Source organism: Marmota marmota, unplaced genomic scaffold (genome assembly GCF_001458135.2).
Source record: "Marmota marmota marmota unplaced genomic scaffold, marMar, whole genome shotgun sequence".
In the NCBI taxonomy this organism is placed as follows: domain Eukaryota; kingdom Metazoa; phylum Chordata; class Mammalia; order Rodentia; family Sciuridae; genus Marmota; species Marmota marmota.
In genome coordinates, this window is record NW_026000229.1 from 14,331,900 (window position 1) to 14,352,115 (window position 20,216).

Sequence of the window (20,216 nt, forward strand, 5' to 3'; positions counted from 1 at the left end):
TAAAGAGTTATAGTCTTGAAAACTTTAACTGTTTGGAGCTTTGTTGAGCTTTTAAATGCCATAACCTATAAAACATTTAATTTTTTCCTCATTGTCATACATGAAATGCATTTGTCTGGCTGGCCAAGTTTATTGTCTGCATGATATGAACACATATATTCCAGAACAAGGCAGATGAAGGAGAAGAAACACTGAGGGGAGGCTTCCTGGAATATACACTACCCCACATTTTATTGGAAGCATTCCCTCAAGAACTGACCTCAAATACATAGAAGTTTTAGGAATAGAAAAGAATCCCAAGCTTTAAAATCAAAAGGATGACGACAGTAACAATAATACCTAAGATTACTGAACTCTGTTTATACAGGCCTTTGGCTCTGTATAAAGTTCTTCACATGAATTTTCTCATTAAATGCTCACAATGGCCTATGAGGATGGCATCATTGTTAGTTCCATTTTGCATCTGAACAGAGGCTGCTTGATTTAAACAACTTGCCCACAATCACACAGCACTGAGTGGCAGAGCAAGGATTCCTCCCAGGTTGCTCTGACTCCAAACCCTAAGCTGGATCCCTCTCCAAGGTGCTGCCTACCCCAGTGTGCAGAGGGCGGGAGAAGGGCGAAGTGGAGAAAGAAGTCAGAGGAGGAGCCCGAGAAGCAACTCAGTTAACGGTCAATAAGCCATTTGGGGTGTGTTTGAATCTGACAAAAGTCTATAACATGACTTCTTAGTTATAAGTAGTACTGTCCTATTAGAGCCTTGCAGAAAAACCGCTTATTAGATTATGAAATGATTTTTGTCTCATCTTCTCATTAGATTTTCCAGTCTCTACTTCCCAGAAGGCAACAAAAGGGCGCTTGGCCTTGTTCTTGGAAATGTCTCCTGCATTGGTACTCTCCACAGCACTTAACCCTTCTCTCTCTTGATGCCTTTTCTTCACTCACCAAATGGATTTCTGAAACCTTATTTGAAACTAAAGAGTGTGAAAGGAGTCAAGATGGATAAGTTCTGCTGCAGTCTGGAGCTGTAAGATCAAAATGATTTTGTTTAAAGGCACAATCTGTTCACTTGAATTCTGTCTACGCAGCAAGTGCTATTAGAGAGGGTACTTGACACCGCAGTGTGGAAGAAACAGCAAAATGGCCACACTTGGGGGTCCCTAAAACCTCAAGCAAATATGGGATGTTCAGTCAGATTGGCAATGAAATTGTCTTAGCTTCCTAATTATCAAGTAGAGTCTCTGGATGATTTGGGTGTTCAAATGACAAGTCTACGCATACAGTAACAAACACAGCCTAGGAAGCTTTTCTAATGTGTCTTCCAAAATCATACCCCTTGTTCTCTAATGTGTGGAGAGGACAGATTCTACATTTAGTCATACTTTCCTGTAATGTGATCATGCTTGGAAAAAGTGGAAATGGCCATAGTGCCAGATAAAATTATGTTGCTAGTCTAAGGAAAGGTGTTCTGGCATAGTGTTTTCCCCCCATATATTTGGATATATTGTATATTTGGAGCTTTCAACTACTAACAGAATTATTATTTGTTTCTTCCAAATCCTATTATTTGTCGCTTCTAAGAATCCTATAAATGGGCATCCTTTGATGGATCCCCTACAGTAATGAAAACAATCAATAGTATTGTAAAGACTGCACCACTGGAAAGAATTATGTGCTATCTTTAAGTGAAAATTGAACAGTGCTTTAAAATAGCATTGCCATTTTTGATTATTTAACCAAAGCTGTCGATATTTCATATGAAGCACATGCCAGAAAGGGAACTTGTGTGGTTACTTTATGGATCAAAATAGGAAGTGCTCTCTGTGCACATGCTAGATTTGTAAAAAAAAAAAATAATAATGATAATCAGTTAATCATAAACTGAATGACTTTATCCTATTTCCAAACATTTGTTATTTTTTGTTTGAGTTTATCTGTTCAAAAGATATAATATTTTTTAGTTGTGATTCACTTTATACAGTAAAGAGCAGAAATAGAAAAATGACTGCTGCAAAAATCCAACTAATACTCAGGAATACTTATTAACCTAAGATAAAATAATCACAGCTTTCTTTCACCAGCTTTAAGTTTATGATGCACATTGGTAAAAAGTCAGTGTTATTGATTCATTACCATCTGCAGATTCAAAATACTGAAACGCTCAGATCGATTAGGTAGGGTAGTCACTCTCTGGAAAAATCTCAAAGGAGTACTTCAGTTCTTGATGACTTCAGATGTATATTTTCCAAACAGACTAGAACTCAGTTATAACTTGGTTTATTGTGATACAATCTGTACATACCACAGATGGAATAAGATCCCTCAAATCTGATGGAAAGGTTTTTAATCTTACTTCTGAATAATGGTATTCAGGGTTTTACTGCATTAAATGTGATTACATCTTTAACCACAATTAACATACAAAGCCCTCAAATATGTTAGAGCAAAGACTGCCTGAGTCATCGTCAGTGAAGATGAAGCTAAGACTCAGTATAAATATTACAAGACGTTTTAAAGCCTTGGAGATCATTTCACGTAACATGCATGCATGAACTTGTGTCATTTTAAAGTATATTTTGGTTGTATTAAGTCTGCCAGTCAAAAATTTGACCAGGAAGCAGAGTCAAGCAACCTACCTTGTTTTCTTCAAATTCCAGTAGAGGAAAAGACCATGGGAGCCCCAGGGGCCCTCTCCATCCCACTTCCACTAAAATTGCTTATGCCTTTGCAAGACTGTACTTCCTCCAGGAGTCCACACATTGCCAGAAACATTCTAGCAAGACTGAGACACTATAGGGCAATTTAATAAGTTCACCGTGCCTTCAAACTAGTCTCTGCAAGGTATGATCTGTTGAAAGCTTGATTTGGGGGGTCAATGGCTATCATGAGCAGGCCACTGAGAGTAGAAAGGAGAAGCCTAAACACTGGCCCTCATAAACTGCCTCATTGTGAATACTTCCTAGAAGCGAGTAGGAGAGATAATTTGTGATTGGCTCAGAGTGATGGTCAAGAGATGGACTGAAACAGAGGTTAGGAATGTTAATGGCCTTTTGTTTTTTAATTTTCTTTATTATGATAACAGATGGCAGTTAAATGAGAGAACACCTGCCAGGGCTGACTCAAAGAGAAAATGCTTCCAGTGGCTAGTGTATTTCTCTAAGTATTTGGGGACCTAACCATGTGTTGGAAGAGCGCAGAGCCGCAGACCTGGTCCAGAGGAAAACCGGAAGCAGTTTTGTTCCTAGAGCCAGTTCACTTGACCTCTGTGGGATCTTTCTCCTCTTTTAGGGCCCTTTGGAGGAACCAAAGCTTTTTTACAGGAACAAGGCTATCTATAGCACTCTGCAACTTGACCTGGCAGGGAGGTTCACTCCCTGGAGCTTCCCAAACTTGCTTCTGTTAGCCAAAACAGACTCCCATGTCTCTAGGGTCCTACTACATGGCTGACTGGGTGATACAGTGATGAACTAATCCAGGTGAAGGTATTAAATATTGAGGGTGGATTAGCCCACATGATACCCAATTGGAGTCTTCAATGTCTTCATCCAACTGAGTAAATATTTTGGAAATCCCAGCAATTTTTACAGGACCAATAGGAAGATGCTTTAAAACTTGAAGGCCCAATGTAGATCCCTTCCAATCCACTCAAGTATTTCTATATTCTTCATTGGGTGGGGCTAACTCCAGATCCCCTGAATATGCACAAAATCAAGAGGCTAGGAAATATTTGAACAGAGCCTTATTGGTCGACCCCACATACCTGCTGAAAATTAAAGAGGGTGTATATCCCAGGAGGGACAGGCACATTGGCTTTGTCAAAGATCCGTTTACTTCCGGACTTGGTGCTGTAAAGGTGGACGAGTTCAGGCTCTGTGCCCAAGATGGGCACATCTAACATGTCAGCCACGGCCAAGTCATCTCTGTGGAGGAACCCGCCCACGATGTAGGCCTCTCTTCCCTGGATGAGATGCTTTATTCTTTTGATTGCCTTGGGACTGTACATCAGGTGAGTGGCCAAGCACATGTGATGCTTCTGGGGGAAGATCAGATTATTCCTGTTAGAAGGTGTCCTTTCTCTAGTCCTTACACCTAATTTATAATGTGGCACATAATAAATACATTATTAATAGCAGGGTGGGTTATGACCTATCCTGTTGTTCAGCAGTTTAAATTGATAAAAGCTGTTGGGGTGAGGGTCCATAATCGCTCACATCTTTAGTGTGTTAGAAATAGGCTCACTGGGAGTAGAAGTAATTACTACACATCTGTATTTATTTGATCCACGTGGAATTATCCTTCTGTCAGAAGGAAAAGAGGCTGGCGGCCTTTGGATAATAGTGATTCATCTCTGCAACACTTCTGGTGTGGTTTAACACTAAAGTGTCTAGAAAATCAATACCAAAAAATGAAGAAAAAAGCCCCATAGTATATTCTGCACTATACAGACCCCTAATCTGGCAATTTAAAAAAAAATTTCAGTAGGAAAGAGGGGCTTCACTTGATATCCTCTTTCCACAATTCTATCACAAAGTCCATTTCTGAGAATATGCACTTTTGTAGTGAGTACCAATAGTTTCTAGGTAACCGTTTTGGAAAGGATTCATGAATAGAAATTATTTGAAAATTCCAGAAAAACTCAAATTTATTTTCCAATGACAAATTCTTTTTATTTTATTTTGACTAGTTAGACCCAGCTCAGCAATGCATGTGACTGTCTTATTCAATTAATTAAGTCATTCTATCTATGCCTAATAGGAGCAGAGGACAGAACCATATGGTCAGCACACGCCAGAACTAATACAGCCATGTTTCTGTTTTCAAGGAGTGGGGAACCAAATAAGAATACTTAACACATGACTAATTCAAGGTAAATGAGACCATGGGGATCTACCGAGTTCCTCAGAGGTATCAGGGGAGAGAGGCAAAGGCCATAGAGTGGTAGAGAAAGCTGAAAAGGCAAGTTACTCATTCTCCTTGAGCTTCAGTTTCCTTATCTGTAAAATGGGTATCTCACAGGGATGCTGTGAGGATTCAATGAGGTAAAGCAGGAAAGCACTTGTAAGTACCTAGTGAACTCTTGCTAGTATTACCATCATGAAAGAAGCTGGAGTTGAGGTCGATTCTGAAGTATGGATAAGATTTCGTCAGGTGGAAATGGGCATGGGAAAGACATTACCCAGCAGGGTTTACCAGAATCTGTCTTTGAATCCAGTTCTCTCACTTATGAGCTTTATGAATTTAGACTCTGCTAGCCCATTTCTTCAGGTGTTAAATGGGGAGCAAAAATACCCATACCTGGGGTTGCTCTAAGGCTAAGTAAGGTCACAGATATAAGACACCTGGTACAATGCATGATGTTGAGTCGATAGTCAATAAATGGTAGTAATTATTTTTACTGGGAAAAAAACTTTTTTAAAATTAAAGCTATTAAAATGTCATACTGATAATATATGCAAATATGGCATAGTCTTAAGGGAATTCAAAGGTCTTTTATAGACTAGCACTGACTTCAATTTTAGTCAAAAATTATCTGCTTTTCTCCACATAAAAATAAGGAGAAATACTCAGTGACTGTTTCCAGGGATATCCAATGCACTGTTTTTCAAACTCTTAGAGAACAGAATAACTTCTGATTGTGGGAGAAAGAGAATTGGCCTGGGAAAATCCCCTGGATTTCAATCCTGCCTGAATTTGTAACTAACTGGGGGACTTAAAATACTCTCAGCCTTCCTGAGTGTCAGTTCCTATATTCTAGCATTCTTCCAGCTCTGAAATAACTTCCTCCCTAAAACCACAGCTCTTCTGTGCTTGTTTAATGGGTATGAAACTTGCCAGTTGAAAATGGCTGGTAGAAGCAGTGGTGAGGTACAAGTGGCAGGTTGCTCCAGAAGCAGGTTCTCATTCATTGTTTAGTGGGCACAGAGTTTCTGCTGTGGATGATGGTTGCATAACAATCTAAATTTGGTGCTTAATGCCACTGAACTGTATACTTATAGATGGTTAGATGGTAAATTTTGTGTTATATATATTTTACAACAACAACAAAAAAGCAAAAAATCAGGACTCCTTTGAGAAGAGCTGTATGATTTACCCTATGGACTCTTCCTCCAGATGAGGAGTTTTATTCTAGACTCCTTTGATCTATGCAATATGCCTTTTCTACCATAATTTAAATTCATTTTTAAAATGTACTTCTGAAAGTGCAGTTCTAGGAAACTCAGTGCTCCTTTGGACATTGCCTAGTGACAGCACCTGGTGGGATCTGATCCCCTGGTTGGTCACTGTTTATTTTGCTACTTTCCTTCTCCCACAAATTATCCCAATGAGGAAATGTAAGGAAAAATAAATATATAAATAGTCTAGGGAGCTGCTGATTTGAGTTACAACATCAACAATAGCTTTTTGGGGCACCTGGAGGTGTCTCTCGGGCCCAGTCCTGGTGAGTTAACAAGGGCAAGGCCTGTGTGTCTGTTCTCTCTTTGGATCCATACAATCCTGTCGTGATCAGCAGTCCCTGTTTTGGAGAAAAAGGAAATCGGGGCTCAAGTGATTTGCCCAGTCACACAGCTTGTCAACGGCAGAGCAGGATTCGAACCCAGTTAGCACGGCTGACATGCCACGGCAGCCACAGTTCCCTGCCTTCCAGAGGAGCGCTGAAGGTCTACAGGGTTGATGAGCTGTGAAGAGGAGACAGCAGATGTGGCCATAGAACCTAATGGAAAGTTCTGAGCATACTTCCAGCCAGGATGGGTTTCTGTCTCCTCTAGGTTTGCTTATTTCTCTTGGCAAGTATCCTCTGCAGCTCCATGTGCTAGTCATCTGTGGGCTGTATTCCTCAGGCAAGATGCTGCCACAGTATTGCATTCAATAAAGATTCAAATGTGAGTGAGTGACGGCAGAGGACACATTGCTGACCGCAGGTCTTGTGTGACCATTTAGAAAAGATCAGTTTCGTTGGATCCAGGCAGCAGATTAACATGACTGTGACAAAGAATCTAAAATGTTTCTAATTCCCTCACATTATGGCTCCATTTAATCGATCACCATTGATTTTTTTTAGCCTAAAAAAGGTAGTTGTTTAGAATGTCTTCATAGGCATTAAAATGTCCCAAAATAGACATGATGACTTTTATAAGAGCACATTTTGCCATTACCAATTCAAGCGTTGTATAGTAACTTGGAGAGATGTACAAACAGATTTTTGGCACGCTTTAAAAAAATCTCCTCAAAGCCATCCATTTGAATGAAAATCAGCACTGATACAATCTCTCGAACCCATTAAAAAGAAATAAAGCTATAGCTAACTATGCACAGGAATGGATTTGAAAGCGAGAGTTTAATTTTTATATTTTAAAAAGTTGATTGTGTATGAGTGATTAATTACTCAAACAATTTGAATTTAAGCTATGAAAAGAAATATTAGGTATAAGCCTTGTGAACTTGTTTCTACTGGCCGAGATGCCAACGTACACTCTGACTAGACCCCTGCAGGGATTAGGCTGACTGCCTGTCTCTTGATTGCAGGTCGAAGAGTGCATGGTAAGGGGAGATTTCTTAGGGGGCAGGACTAGAGAGTTGGAGAAGACTTTGGAATTAGCTAACCCATCACTTCATCTTATGGATGAAGATTGAAGATGTGAAGATTTGCCCAAGGCCACGGAGCCATCCCGGAGCAAGGTAGTTATTCCAGGTCATGAGAGATTTCTGGGATGGCAAGAATTGATTCACACTCTGGCCCTATAGGAACCTTAGACTAGAAAATGAGCCTTGGTCACCACAGCCATAAAATGAGAGTGATCCTTTTGGTCCTGTTACATTGCTCTAAGGACCAAAGGAGAAAACGTGTGATTAGACTGCACAAACCTTAGTTCACTCACTTTGCTTCTCACAAATCCCGAGTTCCAGCCTCTTCAGTGGATCTGGAGAAACTCCTTCTGGCAGCTGGTGGGTGTTAGCTTTGTAAATGGAGAGGGCTACCTTTATCAGAAAATTTAGAGCCTTTACTTATACAAAAAAAGTCTCCTCAAAATTGGATAGTCCAATGGGTGGAGAAGTACTGGTTGTTTAACGTGGAAAGCTTAAATACCAAAATGAGAGGAATTGATTTCAACCCTACCCTTGAGGTTCCATGAGCTTTCAAAGGCTCTTGTCTAGGGATGGATTCCACTCAGAATTCATTCCATTCATTAAAAATCAGTGCATTTAAAAAAATAAATCTGAACCTTGTTTCTTAGGTACCATGTGACATGATAAGTCAGTTCAACTTCCTCTAAGGTGGGGACACCTGTGTGGAGGTCAGAAAACAGGGATCCTGTCAAGATTCTGTCCCTATGTAGCTTTGTGACCATGTGCAGGCCCAGCCTTTCTCTGCCCTTGGCATCCTCACACAAAACTAAGAAAAAGGATGATGTTATAAATCCACCTACTTTGATGCTACCAATAACTATGCAATTAGGCTTCGGTTACACAGAAACTGTGCAGGGGCAACTCAACTAAATCTGAAAGTTAAACTGGGATATTTATTCCTACAGTCCAACTAGTAGTTTAATCAGTAAAGCTGTTAAACTTGCAATAATATTTCACTGATGTGTACCAGAGCGTTGCAAGTTATAAAATTTCCAATTTAATTTTACTGCATCCCTGAAGCCGTAGTAATTAGAAGACAAACTCACAGGGAAGAAGTTTACAGCTTCAGGGGTGATAATTTTGAACCTGTCCTGCAGGTCACTTCTGTCCTCAAGGTTCCCTGATTTGACAGCTGCGTGTAGACTCAGGATTTTATTGTAATACAGCACTAACTCGTCGTTCATATGATGGGAGCAGATGTAGATGACATTCACATTGACATCTAAAACACAACAGGCACAATGTTAATTACCGGTATAAAGGTAGATGACATTATGAACTCTGGCATCCAATTGATGTGCAGTTTAAAATAAAAAATATATCCATAAGCCATAATGAAGTTAATTTGCATTAGTTTTGCACACATTTTAGCAATCTAGGCAGCTTGTTTTTTTGCACTATAGCATTTCTCTATATGAATAACACCACCAACAACAAAATACACGCAGTGTTTCCTGTGGAAGGAGGACTGTGAGGTACCTTGGAAATCCACTTTCAAATAATACACAGGGATTCAGCTACACAACTCCCATTAACATCAATGGGAATTTATCCCATTAACTTCAGCAAATTATAAAACACAGCCATTAACTTTAGAAAGCTGATGAAATTGCAATTTCTTACTCTACTTGGACTTGACAGGGCCAATTCAGGGAATGTCTTGTCCAAATAAATGGTCTGATTATGACCACAGCAATGATTATTTCAAGAAACCAACCTTTCTCTGCTTCATTCCCAAAGAGGAGTATATTACTTAAATCGCACATCTAGTGATTCTTGGTCTAAAGGAAACACCATCTTAATTTAACTGTTCTCTTTCTTAAGATGTGCTTCTTATTATGCACATAGAAAGAAATCCTAATTAAATATCCCATCCAAGTGGAATAGTGAGATGAGATTACTCACCCCATGCTGCAGAATATTTTAGGGAGTATGGATGGGAAATGAGCAGCCAATGGAGTTATTCATTCATTCATAAAATAGCTGATGGATATAAATATAAGTAGGAACAAAGTACTTGGCTAGACATGGAAAGGATCCAGTCATCAAAGTGACAGAGATGCTGCTCTCCAGGAGCAACCCTTTCATACAAAGAGCTGCAAAACATAGTGGAGGAGCAGGCAGGCCAGGTGTTCAGACAGGTTCCAGGAGGGAGTACTGAAAGTGCTTCCTTGGGCAGGGGAGACCCCTGCAGATTGTAAGACTCCTCTGTTCATTTTGGCAAAGTTCACAGAGAATAGGCTGACTAAATTCTGGCTCAGCTTCCCAGGACCCTGGGCCCATTATTTAACCATTCTAAACATTTGTTCCTTCATTTGCAAAATGGGAAAGTAAAAACTACCTGAGGCATGGAGTTTTGGTGTGTATTAAATGAAAGAATATATGTGAAGCACCTGGTGCAGTATCTGGTACATAGTAAGTACTCGATAAATGGCATAGGTGCATGATCTACTCCATGGCCCACCCTGACCAGGCCAGCCAGCAATGATCCCTTCACACCTGTGCTCCTTTGAATCAGCCCCTAAGATTAGCATTATGAAGTAGTGTCCTCTGTTGTTCCCTTCTATTGTTTAGAATCTATTAATCTCTCCAGGTTCCTTACGTTCAAGGTTTATACTTTTTTCCTATATTCCCCCAAGTCCTGATAATAGTGCAAAGTCCATAGGTGGGGTGACAGAGGGATTTGGGAGAATGGAGACATTTGGGAAGTACAACGTCTTAGTCACTTAGTGAGACCCATGGTATTGGGACAAATTTCCCACTCTGGAGACCTGAACTGACCCAGTGCTGGGCTTGAAGTAGTTACTCCATACATGTATTTAAATGGCCCATTTAATTTTGGGATTGAACCCAAGGGGCTTAACCACCAAGCCACATCTCCAGCCCTTTTTGTTTTATTTTGATGCAGGGTCTCGCTGAGTTGCTTAGGGCCTTGCTAAATTACTGAGGCTGGCTTTGAATGTGGGATTCTCCTGCCTCAGCCTCCAGAGCCACTGGGATTATAGGAATGTGCCACTCTGCCTGACTGGCCCATTTAATTTTGAAACCAAGTTGCCACATAAATCTTACAATAAATTAACTGAGGAGACAGTAGTTAATAACTTGTATCCAGTGGCTGCATAATTAAGTTAGGTATCTCAAAATCTTTGTTTTGAAGAAGAAATCAGTGTCTTATCAAATTAGTGTATTTTAAAACCAAACTGGTGATTTAAAAATAAAAGCATAATAAAAGGACACAAAAATAACTTATAGACTGTGCCAGAAGAAAACTAAATAAGTTTTCTTTGGAAAGAGATTTTGAGGTTACAAATAATAAGAAATCATGCTGCTAATTTCACCTTTCTGGTTCACTTCTGGCAAAGGAATACATATCACTAATTCTAGTATCCAGTATTAATGTGATTTCATCATGAATCTACCAATGCTCAGCAATGATTGACAGGTAATTATGGAAGGGAGCTGATATGAAGATGAAAGTTGCTTTGATGGTTAACCAATAGTCAAAATCAGTTACTCTTTTACTTTAGTCATCTAGGAATTTAAAGTCCCATCCACGGGGGTCTACCTGACTGAAAATCCTGACTTCACGGTCAGTATCAAAAGTGTGATCAAATCTTTGTTTCCCTTTCATAAGCAGAAAAATCAACACCTTTTCTTAGCAACTAATGGAATAAAAAGAATGATTATTCTTCCTCAAAATTATTACTCAATTTTCTAGTTTCTTCCTATTTTTATTGCCTAACAAAGTACTTTTTCTTTCATTTACTACTTCTAAACACTCTTCTTGAAACGATTACATGATTGCACTGCTGTATCATGAAGGTAATGTAATGAGAAAAGACATAAATGCTTCCGAAATGTCCGTATTAGCAAAAATTTTCCATTTCAGGTGGACACAGACTGAATTACTGAACTTGAAGAGAAGCCTAATGTTTTCAAGTCTTTTCTAGTAATGAGAATCTTCTGTAAAGACATCTTTCGGTAAAGAGATGCTTCATTCTATATATAGAAAGATATATAAAAAGCTGAAGAAAAAAATTAATTCAAATAAATGAGAGCAAAGTCTGCCCTCTGGTGCACTTCCGTGCTCTCCATCCAGTCAGGTTTTTGGTTGAAATAGTTCAGCACTAACAAATCAATCTCAAATCATTAAATTTTTTTTATAATGCTGAAAAACAATATTAGTGCCTAGATAATAGATTAAAGCAATTATATTATTATTATTTTAGGACACTGTAAATTTCTAGTACTGATGTCTTTTTGTCACCAAATGGCATTTATAAAATAATAATGATGCTGAAATATATATGAATCATGTAAAGTATGTCATTCCAGGGAGCCAGCTAAGTTGGTCATTGATAATTTAAAATTTTTTTCTTTTTTGGCTTAAATAAGGGCCAAAGCAATTATATTTTAACGAAACAAAGATGTTCTTATCTGATAACTAATAAAGATCTAATTTTTGTGTAGTCCTAATACTTTGGCCAGTTTCTCCTTAACCAACTTGATGTTATTGCTTAGGCTTTGCAATCTATATATTTTTAAGCTTACCTTGAACTCTGGCCTTGACCAGTGTCAATCAAAGTCATCAGATTCACACATTCTTCTCTCCTGGACCCAAGTAGGTGGCTGATTGAGAACTGACCAAACCAATATCAGGACTTGACTTTACAAAGATGTAGCCATCACTTAATCAAGGTCTGTGTTTCTAAGAATTCCCTTCACTGGGCATTTCATTTTTAAAAATAATTAAATGCTCTATATTTACAGAAAAGCTTCTTTAAAAATCTATTTTCATTTCTCTGTTATTTTTACGATGACAACACAATGCTTCATTTCTGATACCAACTTCCAGTGATTCCTCAGCTAATATCTCAGGCAATATTGTCACAAATATACAATTTTGGTCTCATACACTTGCAAGGATTCAGTAAACCAAGAAGATTTTTGTATATAGGAGAGAAATTCTCATCCAAACCTACAGGAAAAAATATATTTAGAAAACTGCCCAAGTAATTGATTAAAATGCTTATTTTTATTCAAGTTGATCTCCCTGTGGATGTTACTTAAAATGAAACATTCAATTGTCCTACAAGTGGCTTAAAAACCTAAGCTTTTTCCTTGTAGAAGAAAAAATATATAACAATAAGAAGAAACGTTGTATCAATATTCACTGACAAACATTGCAAAGAGTCATGTGTTTAAAACTATTTACTGTACCTATGATGTCACACAGCCGCCCCAGTTGCCTGTTCTGCTGTATGTTGAGGTCGGTGACACCTTCTCGCACCTGCTGGGAATATCCTACAAGGCAAACGAGGTGTCAAAACCCAGAAAGAGCAAGTCGGTAGAGCAAAATGGCACAAGAGAATTTCAAAATGTCACAGTCCACATTTTGAGGAAAATGTCTTCTCTGCAGCATCTCACAGAAATAAGACAACTCCCGAGAACGAGGTCCTTATTTCTCTGGGGATTAAGCATTATTCTGGGAAATGTGCTAAGCAGCACCTCCTGCAACAGAGAGGTTCCTATTTTCAATACCAACAAAGCTCCTGAGAATCAGGATTACAAAAACACGGAGAAAATTTCTGACCTTCACCATGACTGTTCAAAACTACATGTAAGAACATTATGCTCAGGTTATAGAAATGGTTTCAACTTTTTAACTTGTGAGTCCTGTGTGGCATTTTGAAGATGTATTCCAGAATCATTCTAAACTGACACACAGATTTCAGATAAACCCCTTACTGTATTTAAAGAATTCTCATATCAAAGAAATAGGCTTCTGCTCTCAGTAAAAAGAACTCTGAACTCTCAAAGTGCAATAAAATTGAAGACAATGACTTTGTCAGTACTAAGGAAAGTCTTGAAGTTTACCTTCCTTTCAATTGGAAACAGTAGAAGGAAGACTTGTACAGATTACTACTGTCCAAAAATCTTCCATGAAAACAGCAACACTCTCTGCTGATGTTTCAGGTCTTGGGAGGGCAAGGGGAGTGGATCCTGACAGGAACTTAAAAGACATGCATGCTCAAGGGCACTGTCATTATTATATAAAACCAGCAATATAAGGTGTGACTTTTTTAAAAAATAAAACTGCTTTTCACATTTTGAAGAGATGCTTCAATGCCTCCTTGTGGTTAGTGAGTCCAAACACATGTTTCAAGTTCAACTGCTGTAGATGAAGTGGTTTTATAGGCTACAGCTTCAAGATGTGACACTAATTTTTCTTTTCAGCATAAGGAAAACTATAGCAATTCAGGCAACAGGGCTTCAGACCAAATGAACTCTGATAATTGGCTCTTTGCTTTGATGTCAGTGTTTAAATGCTAGACAACGTCTGGAAAGTAAATGAGCTTACAGTTCATCTGGAAGTCTCTCTTTGCTTTATGTATATGGATTTAAGAATTAAAGAGGCAGAAGGACCAATGGACTGTTGGAATTATTTTAGAAAAAAATTATTAGACTTTCAAATAATTTAGAGAACCATTCCATATGTGAAAGCTAATACAGACAGGTCCGATTTCAAGGTTGTCTTTATATGTGACTGCAATATTCTGCATGTGTATAAATCTATCTGTGTTCATATAAATGTTAGATATATTGTGAATAACATATATCAAGACTATAAGAAAATAAGGAAAAATGCCTAAGCAATGGAGTATGATTAGGGCCTGAGGGCCTGAGAGAACACCAGGAATGCATTTCCTTTTAGAAGTAGAGATAAAAGGCAGTATAAGATGTCTCATTAAGATGATGTCCAATTTAAAATATAAAAGATGTTTGATCACTTTGTAGCTGCATAGGCAGCCCATAGGGAAAAGTCTGTGTTTCATTCAAGTGCTTGATGTCAGTTTTCTGTCAAATTACTTGGTAGCTACGTTACCACTGATCAAGGAGGCATACAAGATGCCTCTGCAGAATTATGATAGACCTGGTTACCCTCTTAGCCCTACTAATACACCCATTTTAAAGAATCTCATGTTAACAAAAACACTGATGTAGAGGGTTGCATAAAGTAACAGATATGAAAACACTGTAAACTGCAAAACACTGTGTAAGTGTAAGGTATTTTAATATTATGGGGTATGTGCACTTCCAAAGCACACCACAACCACCACAAGGAATTCCGTGACAAGCAGCATGGATGTTCTGTGACAAGACATACACATGCCATCAGTTTGGCAGAAGTTGAGAGCCAATTGTTTTTGAGATCAGGTTTATTATCATGTTTTGTACATCCACAGGCACATCTATTGACACCCAGGCAAAAAGATCCCCCCATTGTTCTGGCATCAAGCATTGAATATGACAATGACTTAATAGGATGTTGTGGCTTTGGGGAGCTCAGCAGACATGCCTGGTAGCAAGGATACATTGCTTGTAATATAATCTACAAAGATGTGGCTACTTCAAAAATCAGACTAGGAACACTGGGGGATTTTTTTTTTTTTTTGTACTGGGGGATTAAATGCAAGAGCACTTAATCACTGAGCCACATCCCTAGCCCCTTTTTATATTTTTTTTTAGAGATAGGGCCTCACTGAGTTGCTAAGGACCTTGTTAAATTCCTGAGGCTAGCTTTGAACTCATGATCCTCCTGCCTCAGACTCCCAAGCCCCTGGGATTATAGGCATGCACCATCGTGCTCAGCCACTGGGGGATGCTTGAGATACCATCAACCTCAACCTTGTCCTGCTATAGATGAGGAAACTCGGGGTAAGCGCCTTATCTCTCCAAGATCACATAAGTGTACAAATTATTATGCAGTGTAGCTACTACATATTTAGCTCTTGTTATCAATTTAGTTACATGAAATAAAAGATTAGACTCTCCAAGTGGGCACAGATAACTCCAGGAGGGAAAAGTGCTTTTGACTCTTCTCACTTTAATTTTCAATGTGTCTTGGTAGGCAGAATAATGGCCGTCCCAACATGTCCTTATCCTAATCTTCAGAACTGTGTATGTGGTAGGTTACATGACAAAAGGGAAATAAAGTTGTAAATGAAATTAAGTTTGCTAATTGGCTGACCTTAAAACAAGGAGATTATTCTGGATTATCTGGCTGGGCCTGGTGTAATAATAAGGGTCCTGAAAAGTGGAAGAAGAAGGCAGAACAGTAGGAAGTTAGAGGGGTGACTTAGAAAGGCAAGGGGTTGCAATGTTGCTGGCCCTAAAGGTAGAGAAAGGGGATGAGAGTCTTCTTCATGCATTCCTTGGTGAATGGCTTCTACAAGTTAGGAAGGACAACTATTCTTCCCTAGAGCCTCCAGGAAGGAAGGCATCTCTGCTGACACTTAGATTTTACCCCTCTCGCACATTTGGGTTACAGAGCTGAAAGCTCCTACATGTGTATAGTTGGAAGCCATTAAGTCTGTGGTGTTGTCCATCTTCCCTTGCTTCCACCAAGGACCACCCCTGTCAGATCCCTGCTTCTCTTTCCACCTATAATGAAAAGGTGAGGGAGGGTCAAAGACCCTGATACCTGATAGGTACTCAGTAACTATTGCTGCTGTTGTGTTTTGATGTTTCTTTCCTAACCTCAGCTGAGCCAAACTCAGAAAGAGAGTCTCAGAAAGAACTTCATTTAAACATAGGGAAGGTGTTATCACCGCAAGCACAAAACTACTTGAGCCACCAGAGTACAGCTGTGCCTTATGCAGAGGGTAGACCCTGGCTGCTCTCAGCTGTGCCAGACCCAGGCTTTTCTGAGAAGGTTCTGAGCCTCCCCTCATTGTCAATTTCTGGCACAATGGAGACTACACTTTCTCGTTTCATTGTTACACGTCCCCCCATGTGCTTGTTCACCTGTGTTGTCTCCCTGTCTTCCTGGACCACTCCAGAGTGTAAGCTCCCTGTGCACCTGTGGGTCTGCGCAAAGAATCCGTCTCTTATGTTCTCAGCCCTCTCTCCTGCGTGTTCTCTTCATTCCCTCTATTCCATTTAACCCTCTAAAACTGGAGAACTTCTGGTAGATTCAAAGAATGAAAAGCAGGATTTGTAGATTTTTTTCAGGTCCTTATCAGCACAGGAAAACATCACTGGCAGATGGAGGCCCTCTCTCTCTCTCTCTCTCTCTCTCTCTCTAGAGGAACATAGCCTCTTTCCTGATGCCTGTTCTCATCACCTGCAAAATAATCCCCATTTGATAGAACCATTCATCTTTTCTCAAATAAATTTACTTTTTCAAACAAAATGAAGTGGAAACATTACTGCTTCCACTTCACATCAAAGATGGTTATCTGAGCGCTTCCTCTACAGTGGTTCAACTACTTTTGGTCCTTTCTGAATCAAGAATGTCCATTAGTGGTGACTGGAAATACCCTCCATCTTCGCCACCTTTCCCAGGCCCCACTCCCACGTGAAGCTAACTGCCACTGCATCTGGAGGACTAGCCTGCTGACATTGGCTTTTCCTTCACTGCGGCTATAGAAATCCAAGAGCACGAGCAAGGCCATGTTCAGTGACCAGGCCTCGGTGGCACTGGTGTGTGACTCTGTGACAGGCCCCTGTTGTCACAGAAGATCCCGTGTTCTTTAGCACTTGGCTCACTACCCTGTGGGTGAGTCCTTTTTCTCTTGTCTCCAAGTCCTAGCCTCACGGTGGTACTCAAGGCAGAGAAGAGGTTAACAACAGACTCCCGAGTACCAAGTGGTTGATCGGCATCTGATCACCCTGAGTTGTGAAAACATTCTCAAATCAAATAGTCAAATGGATTCCCCTTCAAAAGGATGAGAACTTTCTCTTGTTCTTTTTGTCAGTGACTGGCTCAACATCGCATGCAATTAAACCAGTGATTCTCAAATTGTGTTCTGGGGACCTGGGGAGGAGTATCAAGGTCATTTCAGGGGATCTGCAAAATCAAAACTATTTTCAAGATGATACTAACATGAGCTGGGGTTGTGGCTCAGAGGTAGAGCACTTTCCTAGCATGCATGAGGCTATGGGTTTGATCCTTAGCACCATGTAAAAATAAAATAAAGGTATCGTGTCCAACTATAACTAAAAAATAAATATTTTAAACTTTTTTAGATATATTGGACACGATACCTTTAATTAATTAATTAATTAATTTTTATGTGATGCTGAGGATCAAACCCAGGGCCTTGCACGTGCTAGGCAAGCGCTCTACTGTTGAGCCCCAGCCCCAGCCCCTAAAATTTACATATTTTAAAAAATGATACTGAGATGTTATTTGCCTTTCAAAGTCTATTCTCTCACAAGTTACAAAACACAAAACATTTACCAATATGACTGCAATTCCACATTGCAGCTAATAGTTCTTATTGTGGATTTAGTAAAAAGCCAAAGAAGAATATATACAGTTTCTGAAGACTGTAAAATACATAAAATATTCTTCCCTTTTCCAAATACTTATCTCCATAGGGCCAGATTTTTTTTTTCGTATACTTCATCTGAAGAACATACAAAACAGATTGAATATAGAAGCAATTATGAGACTACGACCACATTGTATAAAGAGATTTGCAAACCTGTCAAATAACGCCATTCTTCTCACTAAATTTGTTTAGGAAAATAATTCTATTTTGTAAAAATGTGTTATTTAGATTAACATTGGCAGTGGGTTCATTAGCTAATAAGTACTTGTAAAGTTCCTTTCATTAGTTTCTAATACAGTAAGTAACAATAGATAGAATTCACTTAAGCCAATGCTCTTTCAGGTCTTCAGTTACCATTATGAGTTTAATGGGGTTCTGAGACAAAAAAGTTTGAGAATAGCTGAATAAACCTTTTGCTATTTTTATGAGGAGGAAGGAGATTAAGAGATAACATTTTTATTTAGCATATGCAAAATTCATTTCTGTTCATATCCTAATATTAATCCATTTCATGAAAAGATCTTGAACAGGTGTCACTTCACACCCAATTTAATGCTATTTCTCTGTATTATGGGTCAAGACCAGTTGGACATTTTCATATAAAAGGGTCATTGGGCTAACTGTGATCTAACCAGTGAGTAAGTGTTGATTTGTTGATATGGAAGAATACAAATGTTATTTTGATTTTAGTTTGGGCTATAAAGAAATTTGAAAGTTTAAGTGTACTTTGCTGCTGACCCCCAAGGACCTGGGTATTTCTGGGAAAGGCTGCCTGGGGGATGCTGGCAGCTGGGTTGTCCCAAGGATCTCATGTGGCAACTCGTAACTCAATTATGAACTCTAGCTGCCAAAATACCTTCGGACAACTGTGAAGACTGGATGAGAGGTCCCACTGCCCAGGATGGAAGAACAGAACCTATTTAATCTTTGAGTTGTCAACTCAAAAGTGAGAAAGTAGAGAGATGGCAATGTGCTTAGAGGCACACTAGAAACAACTTCAGGTCCATGCTCACAGTCGCAGTCCTCCGCCCCTGTTCACAGAGAGGTGAGTCTCAACTCTCCTCCTGGGGAAGGGAATGCAGTTAGGACGCAAGTGTCTCATGAGCCTCAGGGCTTTCTCCATTCAGTGTACGGTCAGCTGCTCACAAAAGCACATTTCTGTCTTTTCTTACAGGCTTTTGTGACAGTACAGACCAACTGAAAAATATTTTTCATGAATTTCACAATAACACCATCCACAATTTTTATGGCATGGAATATTCTGGAGACCAATGATCGTGTTAATCCTAAGGAGAATTTACTGAAATAATGCACATGGAGAAAAAAATTGAGGATGAATTATGTAAATTACTTTTAGCCATTACACTGATTGGCCAATGAAATAAAAGATTATGTAAAGAAGAGAAAAAAAAATCCCACCTCAATATATCACCTATCTGTATTTTTAAAGGAGAAAGAGAACAGACGTGGTGGTGCCTGCCTACAATCCCTGTGACTAGGGAGGCTGAGGCAGGAGTGCAAGTTTGAGGACAACCTCAGCAACTTAGCAAGACCCTGTCTCAAAATAAAAAAGGGCTGGGGATGTAACAGGGTAGTAAAATGCCCATGTGTTCAATCCCCAGTACAAAAAGGGGGCTGGAGGGCAGAGGAAGAGAGATGAGAAGGGAGACTCACCACTGGGATTGAGTTGGCTGACAGTGGCCTCAGATATCTGCTTTCAGCATTGGAGGCCAATTTTTGACACATTATATTAAATGACTATATGTTAAAACGTCCCTGAGTTAAAGTATAGCAGTACATATACTTATGATGTGCTATAATAAAAAGCCCAGGGTTAAAATGTGAAGGAAATAACTTGGCCAAAGGAAATGGAAGCAAGTTTAGTTTGCAGTTTTTATTTAGACCTCTGGTCTTTCTAGAGGAATTAGGATTCTTTATTGCGATTCCTTCTTATTAGATTGATAGATTTTGCTTAAAATAGACCCTAGAATTCTATTTCTGCTATGAACTATGGAATACGATTTTGTTATAATTATATTTCATTAATAAAAATGATAAAAATATGTAATATCCCATTAAGAGATCAACCTATATATTCTGGAAAGAATTTTTTATCAACTTATAAAATTATAAGGCCAATCAGTTCTTTTAAACAATTAGTCAATAACATTCCACTTCTGTGGGTTAAAAATAGCTAAAATATTTGTTACATCTAGGAACCCCTACATGCAATATATAACAGTCAATCAA

General features: G+C 39.0%; 1 protein-coding gene across 1 annotated transcript in view; it reads right to left on the reverse strand.

The window, feature by feature from the left end:
• The window catches only part of Iqch (IQ motif containing H), a 129,149-nt gene that overhangs the window by 75,781 nt on the left and 33,152 nt on the right, over positions 1-20,216 (reverse strand). Inside the window, exons 7-9 of the mRNA XM_015480496.2 lie at positions 12,847-12,930; positions 8,673-8,848; positions 3,761-4,033 (exon numbers count right to left, since the gene is read on the reverse strand). Coding sequence (XP_015335982.2) covers positions 3,761-4,033; positions 8,673-8,848; positions 12,847-12,930 — 533 coding nt within the window. The remainder of the gene's footprint in view (positions 1-3,760; positions 4,034-8,672; positions 8,849-12,846; positions 12,931-20,216) is intronic.